Below are 21,125 nucleotides of genomic sequence, written 5' to 3' on the forward strand. Positions count from 1 at the left end.
GTCAAAGACGTCACACCAATCAAACGAACCGAAGTGCTTTTTTTATTTTATACTCATTTTTCACAATATTATGAGCCACCCTATGCCGAATAAATGAACCACCCTAAGGAAACATAATGTATCCGATGCTAGTTATAGTGTATATCATTATACAAGCTATTTCGAGAGACTAGTGATCAATTTCAAAAGATAAATTCTAAACATTTTGAACTCCGTCTTCCACGATTGAGAAAACGACTAAGTCCCAGAGAGTAAATTTTTGCAAAAAAAAATTTTTTTTCAGATGACATCAATTCTCGACGTTTCATGCGTTTTTAAGTCATTTGGCATCAAAAAAAAAATTTTCGAAAACCGAAATTTCACGTACTCCCGTCTTGGGTGATTTTTCGGTTTTCAAAAAAGCCAAACTTCAATCGCTTTGCGCCACGCCATTTTAAGTCCGATTGAGCTGAAATTTTGCAAAGGGTGTTTTTTCGAGCAGGTGAACATTTTGTATAGGCTTTTTTTTTTTTAAATTCGAGATGACCATTTTGCCTGGTACCCTAATGTACATAAACCACTCTGACTTCATATATATATTCACTGGAATCCTCGAATCGTTTCGGAACAGAGTGGTCTATGTACACAAACCTGGTAAAAGACAAAGAAAATGACGGTAACTCGTATAAAATGGCTAGTGTCACAGGTTATATGGTACATATAGCATGTCACATGTAAGATGTCACTAGTAACATTACATGTAACACAAAATGTTACATATTACATAATATTTTACATGTTACATTTTTCGTGTTACATTACTTGTAACATGTTACATATTACTTGTGACATGTACAAAACAAGTGACATGTTACTTATCACATGTAATATGCTACATGTTACGTGTTACATGATAGTATTACACCGATTTATGTACATAGACCACTCTGTTCCGAAACAGAATGGCCATTCTGTTTCGGACGCAATTTCAACATGGTATAAATCACCTTTAAAGTTTGATTTTTTGAAATATTTTTGATCTCCCAAGTACAGTTTTTTGTGTAGATGCGGAATCTGCAAAAAATTCATTTTCGAAAAAAAATGGTCTTTGGACCACTCTGGTTCGCAACGGCTCATATACAGGTCGGACTCGATTATATACAGACTCGATTATATATTGACTCGATTATATATTGACTCGAATATATATTGACTCGATTATATATGATTCGATTATATATAAAATTGTATATAATCGAATTTTTTTTCAATTTTAAATATAACTTACCTAAAGCAGCAATGTCGTATAGGGATCATCCAAAAATACGTAACGCTTAGGGGGTAGAGATCTGACAAAACGTCGTAACTAATACTAAAAATTTTGAAGATCTATACAAAGAGCGTTGCCTAGAGGAAAGAGGGGGTCGAAAATAGTTTTTATTTACGGTACGTAATTAATGAACGTTCCCTTCAGTCCAGTATGACGTAACGCAACATTTTTTGACCCAAAACGTTGATTTTTGAGCCATAATGTTTCAAGTAAAGTAAAGCTGATCTGAAACTGAAATATCGCGAGGGATCGTTTACAAATTATGTAACGCTCAGGAAACGGGAAAGAGTGTTGGGTTGGCAAAGTGTTGCAACCCATACGGAAAATTTAAACAAAAAGCATGGCAAAAGGGGAAAGAAGATCAATAAATATTATTCTTGCGTTACGTAATACACACTTAAAACTGGATCTCGAGCTCGGCAAAAAAACATCCGAGTTCACTCGGCAACTTTGGCATTCAACCGGTATTTCAGCAAAAAAATGCCGGTTGCCGACAGTTGTCAGATCATTTTGCCGAGACTTCGTCCAAAAAACTAAGCCTGACGAATCTCGTCTCTATTTTTTGCCGAATTTATCGTTAAACACTGTTGATGCCGAGGTCAGCAAAAACATTACTGGTATCTCAGCACAAATTTTACTCGTTGCCGTGTTTCGGCAATACAGGTGTCATTCTCATGAACGAGTTGCTGCCATTTTTCTTAGTGCAAATTTATGCGTGTTACGGGTGAGTAAACAGGAATCGGATACAAGTTTGGCTGAAATTTGTGCAAATTACAAGTGTTTACAATCCGGTAGCCGAAGTGGCTGGAACTCAAAAAGTGTTATTTCAAATCGTGTGAATACAATATTTTATTTGTTTTAGGGATAGGCATTATACGTAATTTTAGATTAGATGTTTAGCTCAATGCCCTACTGGCGAGCAAGATAAAGATAAGTATTCAAGATTTAGTATGAATAAATTTCTTCACTTACTCAAACTCATCGAGCTTATAATTTATCTTTTGAAAGAAAACTACCTGATTCACAGCAAAACTATTTTCTGCGATTGGATTCCACTGAAAAAACGGCTCTTTACTGTGCCGAACTTTCAGCTTATATAACCGAAAGGTCGTTGGACTGGTTTGCCGCTTTTCGGCTGGATTTGCCGAGAGCACAGTTAACTGTGTACCGCGATTCTCGGCATAAAATGACATCTGTCAAATATTGGTTTTCCGAGATTCTCGGCAAAAGAGATTCAGCCGAGATGGTTGCCGAGCACTCGGCTGTCCAAATCTCGGAACAAACAATGCCGAGATTCGGCGAAAATTTTTAAGTGTGTAAATAAGCGCTTCCTTATTGATTCATAAAAGTCCGTTCAAATGCTACATAACGCAAGCAGGGCTGAGGAATTTTTTTATGCCTGGTGTGCTGAGTATAGGAAACATGCTAGACAAAGTGGTGAGGGTTTTCCGGAAGTCCAATATTTATGTCACGTTAAATTTGAATGGACCCTAATATTACTATTTCAATGTTAAGGTTGAGGTGATAGAGATTGACTCTTTTCAAATACTTATTTTTATGAAGTTGAAATCAATACATATATTTTTGTACATATGTACCTATATTTTTGTAAGAAAGGTTTTTTGCGACTTTAAGGTGGTTAGTCAAATAAATTCTACTTATTTATTCAAAAACAACAAAAGATGTATGCAAAATAATAAACAAAAAAATTGTTTTCTGATTCGATTTTATATACATATATTTTTGTAAGAAAGGTTTTTTGCGACTTTAAACAAAATTTTTTTTTTCTGATTCGATTATATATAGGATTTGATAATATATAGTGAAAATTTTTCGGAACCTGTATATAATCGAGTCCGAAAAAAAAAAAAAAAATATATATATATATATATATATATATATATATATATATATATATATATATATATATATATATAAATATATATATATATGTATATATATATATATATATATATATATATATATATATATATATATATATATATATATATATATATATATATATATATATATATATATATATATATATTTATATATTAGGGTGGAACAAAAAATAAATGTTAGCTTCCATGCACTTTCCGTGTTTCTTATAAGTCCCATAACAACTGTGCAACTTTTCAGATCGATCGGTAAAACGCCCGATTTGCGTCCGATTTTTAAAGTTTCCAGTTTCCATACGATTTTATATGGGAAAAACCACTTTTTCAATACTTGTTCTCTTGAGATGTCGAGTTGGCTCCTAAAAAAATATCAATACATGATAGTTGTAAGAAATTTTCCTGGGAAAAACTCTTCTGAAGACCGTAAGGCGCTACGATGCTTGTAGAAACAGCTATTCACCCCAAACTGATTGAATGTCTGACGGACGGCTAACCAGTGAAATTTTCCAGCAACACTGCTACAGCATGCTGCTATTGCAAACTTGCTTAAGTATGTGAAATAATTTTGCGTGGAATTAATTTTCAAAGTGTGATTTTTGCTCATAGTATCTTCGGGGAAGCCTCCAAGATAAATTTAAGCGATATCATTTCTCATCACATGGTTGAATTTGCAACAGCAGCAAGCTGCAGCAGTACTGCTAGTAAAATTCAATGGTGAGCCGTTCGTCAGATATTCAATCAGTCTGGGGTGAATATCTTTTTTCACAAGCAAGGTAGCGTCTTACGGTCTTCAGAAGAGTTTTTCCCAGGAAAATTTCCAATAAATATCATGTATTGATATATTTTCAGGAGCCAACTGCACACTTCTATAGAAAAAGTTTTGAAAAAGTGGTTTTTCCCATATAAAATCGTACGGAAGCTTTAAAAATCGGGCGTTTCACTGATCGATCTTAAAAGTTACACAGTTGTTATAGGACCCATAAGGAACACGAAAAGTGCACGGTAGCGAAAAAATAACACCATCGCTTTTTTCCCATATAACCGTGTCCCAGTCCAGTGTACACATAGCATTTACTACTCATTTATAATCATAAACAAAAATTTGAATTTACAATTCTTTGAAAGTCACACGTCAATTTTACGCATGTTTATTTTCTACGTACTTTAAAACATCATTTCTTACCTTGGGTTTTAGAAAGATGTGTTTTTTCATGTTGAGGGGGCTCCAATTTTTAGGTGCATCAATATTTTTTCAAAAAAAAAAGAATACTAGCATTTTGAGAAATTCAGTAAAATTTTGCCTGAAACCGTCGTCTTGAAACAGGTCTTAACTTTTATTTAAAACTAGCTGATCCGGCAAACTTCGTTCCGCCCGTTTTTTAATTTAAATCATTTTAAACATTCCTAAATGATTCCACATACACCCAAAGATTGTTTTTGCGATTTGTTTGTAGTCTGCAAATGCATGGCGAACCGGATATCGTTTGATATAATTGGTTTTTGGCTTCTGTACATAACATCTTGGTTGGCAAATGGTTGGACACGTGTAACTTGAGACCCTAATGTGGTCATTAACCTCTGTCCAGCAACTCCTATCCCAACCTTAGGCAGAGATCGGGGAACCAACCCCCGGTGAAAACTATGGTAGTATGCCGACTGGGAAGGGGGTTGTACGCTGCTGTGTCCCCATGTTAGGGGCGTGTACAACAGCTGGAATGTAGTATCGCACCCGCTACATCTAAGATGTCAGCCTCATCAGCAGGACGTAGGTATCGCGACACTGGTTGCGTAGCATACCGAAACCTCTTTTTCAACCACAAATAACGAAGTTAGAAACACGGAACAATCAATCTGCAAAGACCTAGGCTACAAACACGGAAAAAGTTTAAGGTAAACATAACTACGATCCTGATAATATAACTACGATTCTATTTTTCCAGAAACAGGAAATCACCATCTCAGAACTCAAAATGACGTCTTAAATCGACTTTTGGCTTCTGTGAATCATTACGATTCCGGGAATACCCATATTGGGTTGAGTCAAGTCACTCTCAGCTGATTTACAGAACCCGGAAGTCGTCAATTTGGATTCAAAATGGCATGTAAAGTCAATTTCTGGGCGTTATTCTGATTCCATAAATACCCATATTGTATGGTCATTTTTGGCTGTTGTCCAGACAGCGGAAGTTGGTATGTAAATGGTGGCTGAGTTAATTTTTGCTTTTGTGGAGCGGAAAAGGGAAGGTTGTCGAGCCATAATGTTTTACACCAAAAAAACACTTCTTGCTCCCAAAAACCTTTACATGCAAAATTTGCTGGATTAGTTCTTGAGTTGTGCAGAAACTCGGTTTTCATTTGAACGAGACCCCTCTTTCCTAGAACCAAAACCAGAACCAAAAATTTCTCGTTCTTTTTCGCTATTTTTCATGCTCGCATTTGCTCCCGAGATCATATGCACACACACATCCCGTCTACTCTCCTAGTGTGTACCTACACCCCTACTCGCGATAACGACGAGCCGAAGACAATTGTTTCAAGATGCTCTGCAATGATTGCGGAGAGGCACAAAAATTATAGGGTACGGACTACTTCGGCAATGTTTTGCTTCGGCTGGTTTTGTATCAGACTACTGTAAAAAAAAACTTATCAAAGCAGTCCGATACCCTACACGTTGCGATACTTTACATATTCTTCTCCTCACTGTCGGCTGTCAGTGCATGAGGCAAAACCGGGAAGAAAGCATTTTGGTCTTCGAACACAGTTTTCGTAGTCGAGCAATTTTAGTCGAGTACTCCTACTCACAAGTAGGAACTTACATATATCAATATGGCTTGACAAAATATTTTTTTTTTAAATTCTTTTATCACCAATATTTAGTGGTTAATTTGTGAGTTCTAAATCCAATTTGTGGTAATTTCCCAAGTAACACACGTTGGTATAGAATAGTTGACGTTACCTATTCCATGACATCAATATCACCAGAAAAGCGCAAAACATGAAGGCTAGTAGAACAAGTACCGATAACTGCATGAAAGCAAGCCAACTTGTTATAATTAAGTTGCAAAATACATCTCGAGTACTAATACGGCAATGCGCAAATCTGTTGCTATGACAACTGTTAACCAGCGCATGCGCAAATGTGTTGTGTCTGCGCAGGGCAATTCTTTTAACAGTGGCAGTGATAATAAAATTATGACAAAAAATAATATTCAACCATTCAAAAAGAGTTGTTTCTTTCGCTTGAATATTGAAATTGTTTTCGCATAGCTTCAACGTTATCTGAATATAAAATCTAACAAAACTAGAAAACGTTGTTAGATATACAATAACAAAAATCTGAAGAGATATTGGTTACACTGCAAGCGTTTTGTTTATCTTTTGATGGCGCGTCAAAACCGCTTCGCATAAATATAGAAATCGTTTATATAATTTAAATAATAATTTGATCAAGTAATTTTGAGTTAGGTGTTGAATGCTTCGACTACTGTGCGAAGGAAAAGCATTCTACAGGTACGTAGTGTTGTTATTAGATTGTGTAATGTCTTACGAAAAGACCAAGTGATAGTGATTGTCATTCTTAAACTCATGTTATCAAAAACATCTCCAAAACCAGAAAAAAGAGCTTGTTTTCGAAATGCGGTTGTATTACTGATGAAAAACAACTTCAAACACAATATAATAACACAAGTTTTCAATTGCGCTTGTAGTACACTTATATGACTACTTTCGTTGTTACTTATTTTCTAACATGTTTTGTGTGTTACTTGGGTTGTGGTTAAGTGGTTTTCGAGAAATTTTTAAAACACTGAGACAAGCCATCTTGAAACATGATTTTTCTTCAAATAAATCGGACAACGATGATATATACACCGAACAAAAGTTCATAATTTGTGGTTTACGAAAATGTAGTTTTAGGGTCATAATAACTAGTGCTTGTACAGAAATTAGTGTTTTATTGTTCACGTAGTTCTACGTTATGTTTATTTGTTGTTGACGCTGCTGGCCGCTGGTGGCGTTGGCTGTTTGCGGTGTTTGTCACTGCTATACTGAGTGTGCGTGTGGGGAATATGTTAAATATCATTATTGTTCGATTTAAATTTTTACATTGGTATAGATTTATAGTTTACTGACTAGTAAGTATAACAAAGGTTTCTGCACCACTAGGTGCATTAATTCTGGTTTTTTTAATTAAATTGAAATTTAGTTTGAATTTTCAATTTTTTTTGAGTCATAATTTTTTTTCTTAACGGTGTATATTTTTTTATAAGACAATAGTAATTCTCTTGTAGTACAGTTTTTCTGTACATACACGCAAAAGTTGGATGGTGCGAAACCAGTACAAAATTGTGCGTTTTTAGTGCAATTGTTGATGTAATTCGGAACCAGTACAATGATTGCGTGTTGGGCATAACGCAATTATTGCTCTAGCGTTTCTCCAATGTATTTGGCAGCTCCAAACTACTACACCTAAACAGTTTCAACTGGTGTCAAGCAGCATTGCAAAACGAGCGAGAAGCAAAACCCTTCATCTTCTTTCTGCTTGAGGACGAGACATATGCTACGCTTTTCAAGTCTTTTGTACACACGCCTTCGAGATACTTTTTCTTCTTCATGCATTCCTCTGAATAGCAGCAAGCACGCACAACACTGAACAGTGGTACAGAACGGCAATTTAGGCGGACATGGGGTTTTCGATGCAATTTTGTGATTTTACAGCCATACTTTCTATGGAAAAGTTGCTTCTTATATATAGATCTACAAACACACTGAAATGAAAGTTAGGGTGGTCCTCAAACCTGCAAAATAGAACAACTAAAATTCTTGTTTGTGAAAAAAATGTTAAACTATCTTTGGCAAAGTTGTAGATTATTTGATCTTAAGCAATTTTGTAGAAGACTACTTTTCTGTAGCTCTTGAATTGACTGAATTAGAGCAATTCTGCTTAGGGTGGCTCTGAAAAATAGTTATTTCGCTCTATTATTTTTATTTCGAATTTCTCAGTAAAGTTTAGTTCGGACAACTTTTATAACTTTAAAAGACGCAACTTTCGGTTGCTAAACTTCGAAGATATCTTTTACGGGTGAAGAGTCATTAATGTTTTAATTTTTGAAATACGTTCTTTTTAAAAGTTGATATCTCTGAATGGGGCAAATAAAAAAAAATATCTTCTGGTTTCATTTGGAAGAGCAGTCCGTGTACTTTATCATATAAAAAAATTGGCGATATACTTTTTCTTGAAATTTAATAAAACTAGTTTGAATCTGATAACTTTTGTCAAAAAAGTTAAATTTCTTCAGTTATAGTTTATTTATTTGGTAAAACTACTGTACATATTTTTCGGTAAAGTTATAGATAAGATTATTTAAGATCACTTTGCATTTAAAAACACCTCTCTTAAATCTCTCTTATCTCTTAAATTGACTGATAGAGTGTAACTTTACCTGAAGGATCCACGATTTTCCATATATAAACTTATTTTTAACTCTATACACTAGATGCGTGTTGAGCTTGTAATCATATATTCACTTTAAAACTTACAGTTTTGAAAACTAAAAACACTGATCACTGGCGTAGCGTGGTGGGGCGGAGGAGGCGGTCTGAGGTGACATCCATTCGAATATTTTCATGCGTGTCACTTCTAGAAGTGTGACATCCGTGAACACAATAATCAATTACCATGCTTCAGAGGTGACATTCACGAAAATTGTATACATTTTCTCCTATTGGTTGTAATATAATTTTTATTGCGACTTAGGGGGGTGAAACCCAAAATTTTATGCTCCGGGCGTCACCTAGTCACGGATGTAACTTATAAAGTGAAGATATGTTGCAAAGTTCAATATGTAATATGTAAAGGTTGCCATTGGCGACAGAATGGAAGTTTTAAAAACTAAACAGAAAGAACTATGCTGGGACTTTTTTTTGTATACCTGGAGAGCATTATGCTAAAGTGCCACTGCGACAAACACTGTATCTGTCTTTTGTATCTGAGAAATCGGATGAGAGTAAAGAGCAAAATATATGTTTATATATAAAAAATCGTGGATCCATCAGGCAAAGTAACGCTCTATCAGTCAATTTAAGAGATATAGGTGGTTTTATGTGCGAAGTTATCTTGACTAAGCTTATCCATGACTTTACCGAAAAATATGTACAGTAGTTTTACCAAATAAATGATCTAAAAATGAAAAAATTTAACTTTTTTGACAAAAAATAGCAGATTCAAATAAGTTTTATTAAATCTCAAGAAAAAGTATATCTCCAATTTTTTCATATGATAAAGTACACGAGTTGCTCTTCCAAACGAAACCAGAAGATATTGTTTTCATTTGCCCCATTCAGAGATATCAACTTTTGAAAAAAACGTATTTCAAAAATAAGAACATTAATAACTCTTCACCCGTAAATAAAAGTTTAGCAACCACAAGTTGCGTCTTCTAAAGTTATAAAAGTTGTCTGAAATCAGCTTTACTGAGAAATTTGAAATAAAAATAATAGAGCAAAAAAACTGTTTTTTCAGAGCCACCCTAAGCAGAATTGCTCTAATTCAGTCAATTCAAGAGCTACAAAAAAGTAGTCTTCTACAAAATTGCTTAAGATCAAGTGATCTATAACTTTGCCAAAGATAATTCAAAAATTTTTTCACAAATAATAATTTCAGTTGTTATATTTTGCAGGTTTAAGGACCACACTAGTTTTCATTCCAGTGTATATATAGACCTATATATAAGAAACAACTTCTCCATAGAAAGTATTGCTGTAAAATCACAAAATCGCGTCGAAAACCCCATGTCCGCCTAAATTGTCGTTCTGTACCACTGTGCACTGGGATCAAGTATGTACAGCACGGGTGTCTCGCTCATTCCGTGAAGCAACGAGATATCGCCTTGCGCGTCGCAATCCGAACTGAAATAGAAGCGAAAGAGCAACCTGCTGGCTTTTGTGGCTTTGTGGAATGAAGGGTTTTGCTAGTTTTGCGGCGAAGCTAGCGTTGATTACAAAATGTTGTGAACAGAATTTTGTTTCGTTTTTTTTTTTTGCAAATCAATCAATGGTACTTTTTAATGACCAAATCCATCGAGATAAATCGATCGAGTATTATAGCTATTGAAATCTAGTGAGTTCACAAGTTGTTTGCTGCTTGCACTGCTCCATGAGTAGAAGTCACTAATACACTCGACGTGAGAAATAAAGTATCGGTATATGATACATATTCAGATTTCATTCTATGTCAATGTATTCGCAGTACAACTGTTGCGTTAGGCGTTTCACACATTTATTGTGCGATTTTTGTGCAACATTTGTGCGAATCGGGAAGACACAATGATTGTACAAGACTTCAACTTTTGCGTGTACAACGGTTTCCTACCTAAGTTGCTTAGAATGCTTAAAAATGAAAATATCTCATGGGTCTGAAAACTTTCTCTATCTGTGAAAAATACAAACTTTGCTAGGCTGTATGCAAAGTTTCATTCCAATATGGTCGATAAAATTGTTGCGAATTTCCAGATCATTCGGCACGATTTTGCTCAATTAATTTAACAACCAATTTGATAGCTTACTTATTCATTAAAATTTGATAAAATTTGAAGTTTTTTAATATCTTCATTTCAATCAATTCATTTCCATTTTTCTTACCGCTTTATTTAATTTTATGCATTCCTATCTATTAACGCCCAGATTTTTTTTTTTCTCGCTTGTTTACCGTCGGTCTAGTTCCGCCACTGTTGTGGCCAATCACCGACGCCCAGGGAGGCGACTCCACACCCAGGACCCTAACTCACGACCCGTTTATTAACGGACCGGCGCCAACGGCTTTACTTCCTCATGCGATGGAAGGCGTGATCCCAGAGATTTTTCGCCTCAGAAAATCTCCCGGTGTCGGCTAGGATTGAATCTAGACCAGTTGGGTTGGTTGTGAGTGGATCACGCCACCTCACAACCATCGACACCTATGTCGGCGGTGGGATTCGAACTCAGGCGTCCAGCGTGGTTGGCGGAGACGTTACCAACCACTTTAGGCCCCCGCTCAAATTAACGCCCAGATGAATATTAAGAATTTCCCTAGTTGAATGTTTCGCTTCTGCTGTTGATGGTTATGATCTAACTTTTTTAATTTCTCTCAATGGACAGTATATTTCAGATTTCTGACAAACATGTGATAATTTTTGAATGTGTAATTATTATTTTCAACGCCTAAGATTTATTTTTACTTTCTGCATTGTGTCGAAACTTTTATGTGCTTTTAATACTTGTTTAAGCATATTCTTATTGATTCTAGTGCTTAAAATCAATTTTGTTTTTTTTTTCTGAATAAACCAAATCAATTTTAAAAATATACATTCGGGTTCAATGCATGTTGATTTTATTCAGTTCTTTTTTTTTAATTTTAAAAATGGTTCAAGTTGATTCTACAAATTTTCAAAATCATGACAAATCCTCTGTTTGCAAAACAGCACGTTTTTCCCGACGGTGCCACTAGTAGCTCAACAGACCCGCGGACAGCAGACATCTTCTTAATTACTTTGCTCATAAGTTAGCACACATGCATGGAAAAAAACTAGAAGAGCAACGTTAAGTTGGATTACAATTACATTTTCGTGAACCACAAATTATGAGCTTTCGATTGATGTATATATCATCGTTGTCCGATTCATATGAAGCAAAATCATGTTTCAAGATGGCTTGACTCAGTTTTTTGAAAATTTCTCGGAAACCGCTTAATCACAAATTACCACAAATTGGATTTCGAACTCACAAATTAACCACTAAATATTGGTGATAAAAGAGTTAAAAAAAATATTTTGTCAAGCCATCTTGATATATGCTAGGAACTCTCATATTTTTTACAGTCGCTGAGTAGTCATACAAAAGAGTTTTTGCGTGTCGGTGCGCGCTTGCTGCTACTCAGGGGAATGAATGAAGAATAAAGAGTAGCTTGAAAGCGTGTGTGCAAAAGACTTGAGAAGCGTAGCGCATGTCTCGTTCTTAAGCAGAAAAGAGGAGAAAGGTTTTGCTTCTCGCTCGCTTTGCAACGCTGCTTAAAATATTCACATATCGAATTTGGTCCCATTTGTTCGGTTAGCTCCCGAGTTATGCAGAAATTTGTGTTTCCTTTTAACGGGAGTCCTCCTTTCCAGAGCAGTGAAGAGTCTCAAACTATCTTAGGCACCTTCCTCGACCTCTAAAACATCTACGTACAAATGGTTATGCCGACTCTGTCGTTTTCAAGTCTATGTGGATCAGACAAATAGACAAAACTCCATTTTTTGATGTATAGATGTGTTTAGAGATATAAATACGTCTCACGGTAGCATTCTTGAGCATAGAGGTGTAAATTCAAATACCGAAGACATTGGAAACGTCGCGAGAATTTCCCAATTTCGAATGCTTAAAAATTAGTCAGTTTTCAACGGGTTTCCTTCATTCTTGCTGCAATCGATTTGAAAATTAGCTAGGAATCCACTAAAATGCGGCAAGTTGTGATTATATTTTTTTTTAAATGAAGAGTCTCATTTTGAACGCAGATTAAAACCAATGTGAGCTGATAACCAAGCCAAATTCCAAGTCAATTTAAAAATCGGGATAATTGATTTTCAGGGATCTATTCTATTAACTTGGTGAAAATCATTTTCCAACTTTCATGCTATCAAATGTTGCAATATTCCTTCTATTGTTTTTTTTAATTCAAAACTAAATACAAGACCAGAATATTCACACTACTAACTCAATACAAGACATCGGGCTAACAGTCTAAAATGTTAATTAGAACTTCAATTCTTCAATTCAATTTCGTATTTCTCAAAAAATAAGAAGGGACAATTCTAGGGAGTTTTTTACAGGAATTAAAGCTTTCTGATTCGTGTCTATACTGTCGGTATGCTCAGCATTTTCAGAATATATTGTTTTTATGTTGATAAAAGCTGATTTGGCAACTGATTTGATTACACTGGGCGACAAAAGCTCAAAATGGTTGCCCTAAAAAGATTAAAGTTTTCAAATCATTCCTGTGAATTTTGGTGCTTCTAGTGTACGCAGAAGCTCGTTAAATTACTCATCGGGTTCGTCGTTCCAGCGTTAGCTTACGGGAAAACTCATTTAAGTCTCTGAAAATGCTATATTTACAAAGGGCATCATTTTCTAGTTTAAGTTCTAGGACAAAACCTGTTTTTACCATTTTGTTTAAAAACAATGTTTTTATTTATTTCTGGCTCCATCAATTTCCTAGATCACCCTGCAAACTCAATTAGAATTCTGTGTTGTATTTAGTTCGCAGCACGCAGAAAATTCTAATGAAAAGCTTAAGATATAGATTCAGTTAGAAATGTTATTGAATTTTGAAGATTGTTTTTATCTCGGTTAAAAAATGTTCTTTGTTTCCGTTCGCCTTGTTCCGAGCATTTCCAAAGACAAATTGGGTAGCGAACGGCTTTGGTATTGGTTTTCTTCGGCAGGTTTTCTACAGTATCCTTATGCAGAAACCTACCGAACAAAACCACTGCCGAAGTCGTTCAAAACCCTAGTTCCTTTTTACAATATGGATCACAATGATGAAAGCAGTTCAACAAATAACAAACAAATGAAATATTCAGCACAACAAAATAATTGAGGTAATAGTAAATTAGAAACATTTCACTTTTCACTTATCTCAGTGTCTTTTTCCCTTTCCAACTACGCTGAAAAATTCCAATTTGACCCCGTTGAAACCCAGCCATAGGCAAATAGAGTACTAATCCGCTAAACCACACCCTTTTCGCCCTGTCTGCCTTCGCTGCCTGGATAATCCGAAGCCGATCGAATGTGAAAAGAGAAAACAAACCAACATCGGCCATTGATATTGTTTTTATTTCCCATTTGGCGTCGTGTGTTCGAACGAACTGATCGATCTCATCGCCCCGTGAGGGAGGAGCGATTAGGCGTCGAATAAGATAAACAATTTGATCTGGCTTAGAGAGTCGTAGGAAATCAACATGATTTGCATAAAACAATTTGATAGAGGTGTTCAACAAAGTTATGCGACAATCTAAAAATAAGTCGTTTCAATTCCGTTTCGAAGCAAAAACAAATCGTCCCTGTTTGTGATCCCGCAAGCAACCCAGTGCAGCGCCTCATCGGAGTCATCTGCGCTCACGCTGTTCGGTTTTGGGTTTTTCGCCTCGGGCAACTTTTGGCTTCCAGCGTGCTGCAGGATGTAAACAGAACCAGCGGCAGTTCTTGCAGCAGAGCAGAAGCGAACAAGAAAAAAAATGAGATGAAATAAAGGAAACGCAGCACCCAAAGCCGCTCGCACACAGGGGAAGTTTGGTTTGTCCGAACCAGTGGGAGCGATTGTTGTAATCAGTAGAGGATCTTAGCATCGATAATCGTTTTTATTCTATCTGTTTTTGTACCGTCATTCTAAAGCTTTGTGCATATTTACATGTAAACTATTCCGCAAGTGTTTTAAACTAAGTTATAATAAATAGGAACATTTTGTTTGATTAACAGCTAAGGCATCACGTGTGCTTGGTTGTACTTTTCAGGATGGTTTAAATGCTCTGGATTGCGCATCAAAGTCGAATGCAGAGATTTTTTCCCCTCCCCTACCCGATATTCCCCGATCGGTTGGTGTGTCTTTCACATCAGACAGATTTCCCACAGGGCTGAAAGTTGTGCGATGAAGTCACCTCATAACTGCCGTAGTTTTGCATCGGGGGTTGATTGTAACCGATAAAAGATAATGACGCTCCTTGGGGTTGATAGCTTGGTTGGCGGTGGAGGTGGGGGTGATGTTGCTGACCTTCCTCGTATAGAACACTGTCGGGGCTAGCGATTGATTGATCCTTTTTCGCTTTCATACGACGGTTCTGGAACCAAATTTTCACCTGACGCTCGGTGAGTTTCAATGCGTTGGCCACTTCGATGCGTCGACGTCGTTGCAGATATCGATTGAATTGGAATTCCTTTTCCAGTTCTAATGTTTGATAGCGCGAGTAGGATTGCCGCGTTCGTTTGGTTGATTCTTTTGTCGTACCTGAGGGAGTGAAAATAGGGAAATGTTAGCCAAAAAGTCACACAGTGCATGAGTAAAGTTCTAAACTTACCATCGAAGTGGGAAAAGTCCTTCTCGTTTGCAGCGGACGGTGACTTCGACAGAGAGATATCCAGATCCTTTGGCGATAATGGCGGAGTGCTGACACCATCGAAGCTGGTTGCGGTCGGTGGGTTGGAATAATGATGATTCAGCGAAAAACCTACACTGTCATTCTGAAGACTCGTTTCGAAGCCACTGTTGGCACACTCTAGAATACTGTCGATACTGTCATTGGTCTTGTTCGGCGAGGGCGGGACTATTTCCGGTGCGATTCGATCGCTTATGGGCGACATCATGTTAATAACGCCACATGAGGTGTAACCGGGAGTGTACTTTAATTTTTTCGATGGATTGGTGAGCAACGCCCGTAACGCTGGCGAGTCCTCCTTTGGTGCATTGCTATCCAGTTTGCGCTTTTTGCCATAGGAAAATTGTTCGCTCTGGGTTTGTGAGTCTGGCTGTTTGGCGTATGTGTTGTTGGATGCTGTCGTAGAATCCTCCGTTTGCTGATACGCACCGTTGTTGTTGCTGTACATATGATTGATGTTACTTTCCGGTGTCGACTCTGGCTTCGTCATCCCTGATTCGAGCCCGTGCGCAGGATATCCGTGTTGGTAAGCGTAATAATCATGATAACTGTTAAACTGCTGCTGGCAGTAATATTGATTCGAGTAATAGGACGGTGCATTTGAATAATACGATTGTTGATTTTCTGCAGGTGTTGGAGCTGCGGTTTGATCCTGGGACTGGTTTTCCTCCGATTGTTTCTGCTTCAACTGGTTGTGGGGTCCTTCTGCGTGAGGTAGATATAAAGCCGCACTGCTTGCATAGCGAACGTTCGTTTGAAAGTGCGGATAACCGGTTTGATAATGGTCCTGATGGTTAAACTGACCATAATCGTAATACGCGTTGTAGTAATTTGCACTGTACTCCACATGTTGCGGGTGGGTCGCAGCCATCATTATCAGCTTAGTTCACACTTTGTACTTCCCTTAAACTTAATAAGTGGACGGAATAACTCTTTCAACAGCAGCACACTGGCCTAGTAATGGAGTAATGCAAAATCAATCGAAGCAAAACTGTGACTTCCTACGAGCGCTTCTCGATTCGAAATGACAACTGATGCTGAATCGTTTGCAAAATTTTGACGGCATAGTTTCTGGCACACGACCGGCACAAAATAAATACAATAAAATTTATGTTCCTCTTTTTCTCGCCTAGTTTCCCTAGGCAGTGTGCAGTTTCGGGAGGAAACGAGACGGACCAAATATTATTCCCCTCCCGAAATGTATTTGTTTATTACCCTAATCCGCTAGGAACGGTGCAAGGGAAAAACAGAAACTGCAATCCTAGGTGCACAATGCCTTTTTTCCTCTCTCCTCCTATGTGCTTGTAGAGGGTGAGAACGTGGCAGCTCTATGTACTGGATTTACGGAGTTTTCCTAGGTATGCAGACGCTTTCAATGTTTCCGAACAACATTGCCGACAGCGGGAGCATAAACAAGCGTTAATGAGTAAACATACAGTGATAGCCGGCAATTGTTCTTAGAAAGCATGGAATCATTGGAGAAGCGTGGGCAGATGAGCTGTCAAGGTTGAAGTAGTAATTTTGACTAATGTTTTTAGCCTTGACAAATAATGCACTGCTTCTGGATGCTTAACGTGTCGCTTGGCACAGGGCCGACTGATTCCTCGAAACAAAATCAATAAATCCTACATTCACACTAACTCCTCAACAGAGATTTCAAAACTTCCAACTGGCAAATTCTCTGTCGTCAATTGAGGTCTATATCAAAGCGCACTAGTCGCTTACTCCCCCTAACCCAGAAATCCCACCGAATCTATCCGTTCCTGATGTTCGCTCTGCAAGAAGCAGTACGGTGAATCGAATAAATAGTCATAAATTAAGTTTCGACTGCATTTGACCAACCGTTCGAGCTTGCACCAGACTTAGTCGCATGACGGGAGGTTCCGATTGCAGGGAAAAAATATGAAAAGACAAGAATTGTATCCATTGTTTGCATTCCACCTCGGAATCGAAACCCGTGCCTACATTCGATTCGACAGATGTATCGATGTGCAGCAGCAACAGCAGCAGCGTTTTCCCGGCGCACACCGCACAAGCCCTTGGTCAATTTTAACCGTACTGCTTCCGCCTATGAAGCTGTCAGACTTCGGAACAGACCGAGGCAATGTCAAAGGGGAAATGCAATCATTAATCAATGGTTCTTCGCACGCGAAATATTTTTCATCCATGGCAAAAATTATAGATCTCAAATTAGATGAAAAAAAAGTCTAATTTGAGGTTTCGGTATCGCTGTTGGTTTGCGGGAGAAACTAGAGTTTTTAAGAGTTTCCTATTTTCCATTCTCCACTCTGGTGATGGAATCTTACTTTGAATAAAAGGAGTTGAAAAAAACTAATGATAGTGTTTGTTTATCAGTTTAGGTATTTCGGGGAAATCAAGTTAACCCTCTACTGCCCAAGGTAGTTTTCAGATGGACTTCGAAAAAATCACTATGAATTTCTATAAACATTTTTTTAGTATTGATTGAAGCTTTTTAGAGGTTCAATTGAAGACCGTCTCAAGGCGGCACTGGGCACTAGAGGGTTAATGAAAAAGCAACTTTATCGGTCATTGTCTTTGATGAAACTTAACTAAGAGCTTTGCACTTGTTGTTAGTATATTCCTAAAAATTCCAACAAATTAGCGACTAGTTGATTTGCAAAATACTAAGCACAAATAGCATTGTGTCATATTTGTGGGGAAGAATTGATAAGCTTAATTTTTGGATCGTTCAATTGTCGATACAATACAAGAAATATTATCAAAAATAAAGAAAATTTTACCCAAGGTTTGGAAAAAGGAGAAGGATATAAAAATATAGAGCCGGAAGGTTTTTTTCATTCAATTCTAGTAGTTGAATAAGAGAATGAAAGGGACAAAAAGTTGTTATTTTGTAACAAATCGAGAGAAAAACTCTCAATGCTCTTAAGTTTATGCAAATCAAGTTAAAAATTAGTTTGAGCCGCTAGCATTTATAAGAAATATTCTGCAAATCAATAATAATTATTTATACCACGAAAAATATAAATCCAAATACGAACAACTTTAGTACGCTTTGGAAAATTTGATAAATTTGAAATAATAATTTTAAAATTGGAAAATTCATTTTTGACACAATTGGAGTTTTCCGATAATATTTAATTATTAATATTAAATTTGATATTTTTGGCATTTATGAAAATTTGTCAATTTTTGCTGTTTGGCATGTTTTACATTTTTTGTTTAATAATTTGTATAATTGTTTAAATTTATTAAAAATCCATCTGACAGAGTACTCGCCTTAATGGACTACTTAATACTAACACCAGGAGCAATCACAAACTGGCTATCTAATGCTAAGTCTTTTTTTAAACAAGAGTATTAAAGCTGGCCGACATTAAGCGTATTGGATCGAATTGATCTAGATCTGAGAGATTATTCGGGGGCAGAAGCACTTTACCGATAAATGTGGATTGAACCTCAAATCGTCTCCGCTTGAAAGTTCGCATTCCTAAAAGCCGAAAGTGTTCAGCCTACGGGCTAACAGATTTGAGGGGTTGCGCCACGGGAGGAATCTTAGCGCATATTTTACCAATTTTCGTTGTACGGATTCAATTCTAGCAATCCGGGAACCGTGAAATGGACACCGTACTACACCGTAAGCAGAAGACAACGTCACCCGGCCTTGCTCGTGTGAAAATTTCTACTTTTTTATAATTTGCTATATTTTTATATATTTTTTACGAACTACCATATTTTTCGTTTCTCCATCAAGAGCTAACAATATCTATATCATCCTTATGGTTGAACATCAGTCTTTATGCATTAAATAGCAATTGAAAGATAAGGGAACTGTCTTAACATTTTCCTCAAGTTTTGAATCACTTTCAATGCAGAAAAACAACCCTAACCATACCAAACGTTCGGACACCTATTTTCGGTTTTGGAGAGTCAACTCTGATCTATAATCAGAGAGTATTTGTATATTTTCTCCTGCTTTTCACAGCGTTTCAGATACCAGAGGTCACCATCTTGAATTTGAAAACAGTGTTGGACACCTGTTGTCATTTTCTTAACATAGTTCTATTTCTAGAAATGTCTACATTATTTAAACATTTTACTCAATTTTGCACAGCTTGGCCTTCTTCTCTATTATAGCAAGCACTTCAGAAAATGTAAGTCGTCATGTGAGATTTAAAATTGGCACCGGACATGAATATTTGGATTCTGGACGTCATCTTGATACCGGAAATATACATATTGCAGAGAATATATTTGACTTTAGCAAAATTCTGAAACTGGAAGTCACCATTTTGAATTTAAAAAATGTCGTTGAACTTTACTTTTTGATTTCTAAGGGTCATCCTGGTTCCGAAAATAACAATGTTGGGTGGTTTGTGAACGTTTTCCACAGTTTTATACAGGTTCCCAGAAACCGGAAGTCGCCATTTTTGTTTAAGAAAAACATCGGACATCATCCGGTCCCTAGGTATCAACTTCTGGACATGACCGACCGTGGGGAATGAAAGTTATCGTACTTATTCAAAAAGTTCCCATAATGCACTAAAGGACCTGACTTTCTAAGTTATCACTCCCTATTTTCGACATCATATTCTGGTCTCTGGGAATCAATTTTCGGCCCCCAGACATGTTCAAAGGCCTGAAAATTGTCGTATTCATTCAAAAAATTCTCATTAGGCATGAAAATACTTGATTTTCTTATCAATTAAGACCCCCTCCTCATTCCCAATATTTCTATGACCATTATAAATAGAAGATAGATAAACAACATGAATATTAACGGGCCAAGATTGTTACCTTGTGAGACTCCAGACACATTTGTGAAGTGTACAATAAACTGAAGCTCACAAGAGCAAATGAAACTCGATCGAACGCCGCCTTAAGATCAGTGTATACTGCGTCTATTTGGGCACCGCTACTCATGTTTCGCAAGCATGTCGATGAGAATACGACTAAGTTAGTTGTGATCGATCAATCGGGGTGAAAATCATGTTAATCCGACGTTATGTATTGCTTGCAGCTGGCGAAAAGGGCGTCGTTAGCAATTATTTTCATCACTTTATTGCGCAGATAGATGTGATACTTCTATAGTTTTGCACATCACGTCTATCGCCTTTCTTGTGCACGGAAAACATAACGAAAAAAATCAATGGCTGATAGTTAACAACTTTACATTTTTGACGCAGTTGAACATATTTCGAATTATTTTAGCTACCGCATTGTATAGATCGATTACAGCGCCGGCCACGTCCTTACGATCGTTATGCTGAGGAATGAGGTGTAACAGTCGTTGTTGTCGGAGACCGACTTTACCTCTGCATCTCCACGACTGCGACGGAAAGGAACGACTGTGTCACCTTTTTAAGTAACAGAATCGAACAATGTTGCGCGCGATGTTGACTCATTGCGAATACGAACGATGAATACCTTTCTTGTCACACGGCGAACGCGGTTCATTAAAAAGTATACATTACGTATTCCTCAGAACGAACCTACTCCAATTTGTGATGCGCTCATTTAACAGCAATGCGTGAGCAATCTCCGGCTAAACCATTAAACCGAACCGAGTTTAGCTCTGCATCCCCACGACTGCGCGCGGTGGAACGGAAGATTTGTGCTATTTTGTCACCTTTCTTGTCAAACGACGCGATCCTATGCCAATGACGCGCGCGGAAAAGCAATCCACCACCCGAAGTATCCAAGTATTTGAATATTTGTCTATTATTATCAATTCCGAATATCTTCTAGAAGTCAAACGCTCTTCAGCAAATGCGG

At 37.1% G+C, this 21,125-nt stretch overlaps 2 protein-coding genes across 2 annotated transcripts in view; both read right to left on the reverse strand.

The window, feature by feature from the left end:
• LOC129725813 (homeotic protein Sex combs reduced) overlaps positions 1–21,125 on the reverse strand; it is a 219,558-nt gene that overhangs the window by 77,676 nt on the left and 120,757 nt on the right. The window lies entirely within an intron of this gene.
• On the reverse strand, positions 14,686–16,374 carry LOC129725760 (segmentation protein fushi tarazu). Its single transcript, XM_055681969.1, has 2 exons — positions 15,294–16,374; positions 14,686–15,223 (listed from the first exon to the last, which is right to left on the reverse strand). The coding sequence occupies exons 1-2, from the start codon at positions 16,243–16,245 to the stop codon at positions 14,832–14,834; spliced, it is 1,344 nt and encodes a 447-aa protein (XP_055537944.1). The 5' UTR covers positions 16,246–16,374; the 3' UTR covers positions 14,686–14,831.

Source organism: Wyeomyia smithii, chromosome 1 (assembly GCF_029784165.1).
Source record: "Wyeomyia smithii strain HCP4-BCI-WySm-NY-G18 chromosome 1, ASM2978416v1, whole genome shotgun sequence".
Classification (NCBI taxonomy): Eukaryota; Metazoa; Arthropoda; class Insecta; order Diptera; family Culicidae; genus Wyeomyia; species Wyeomyia smithii.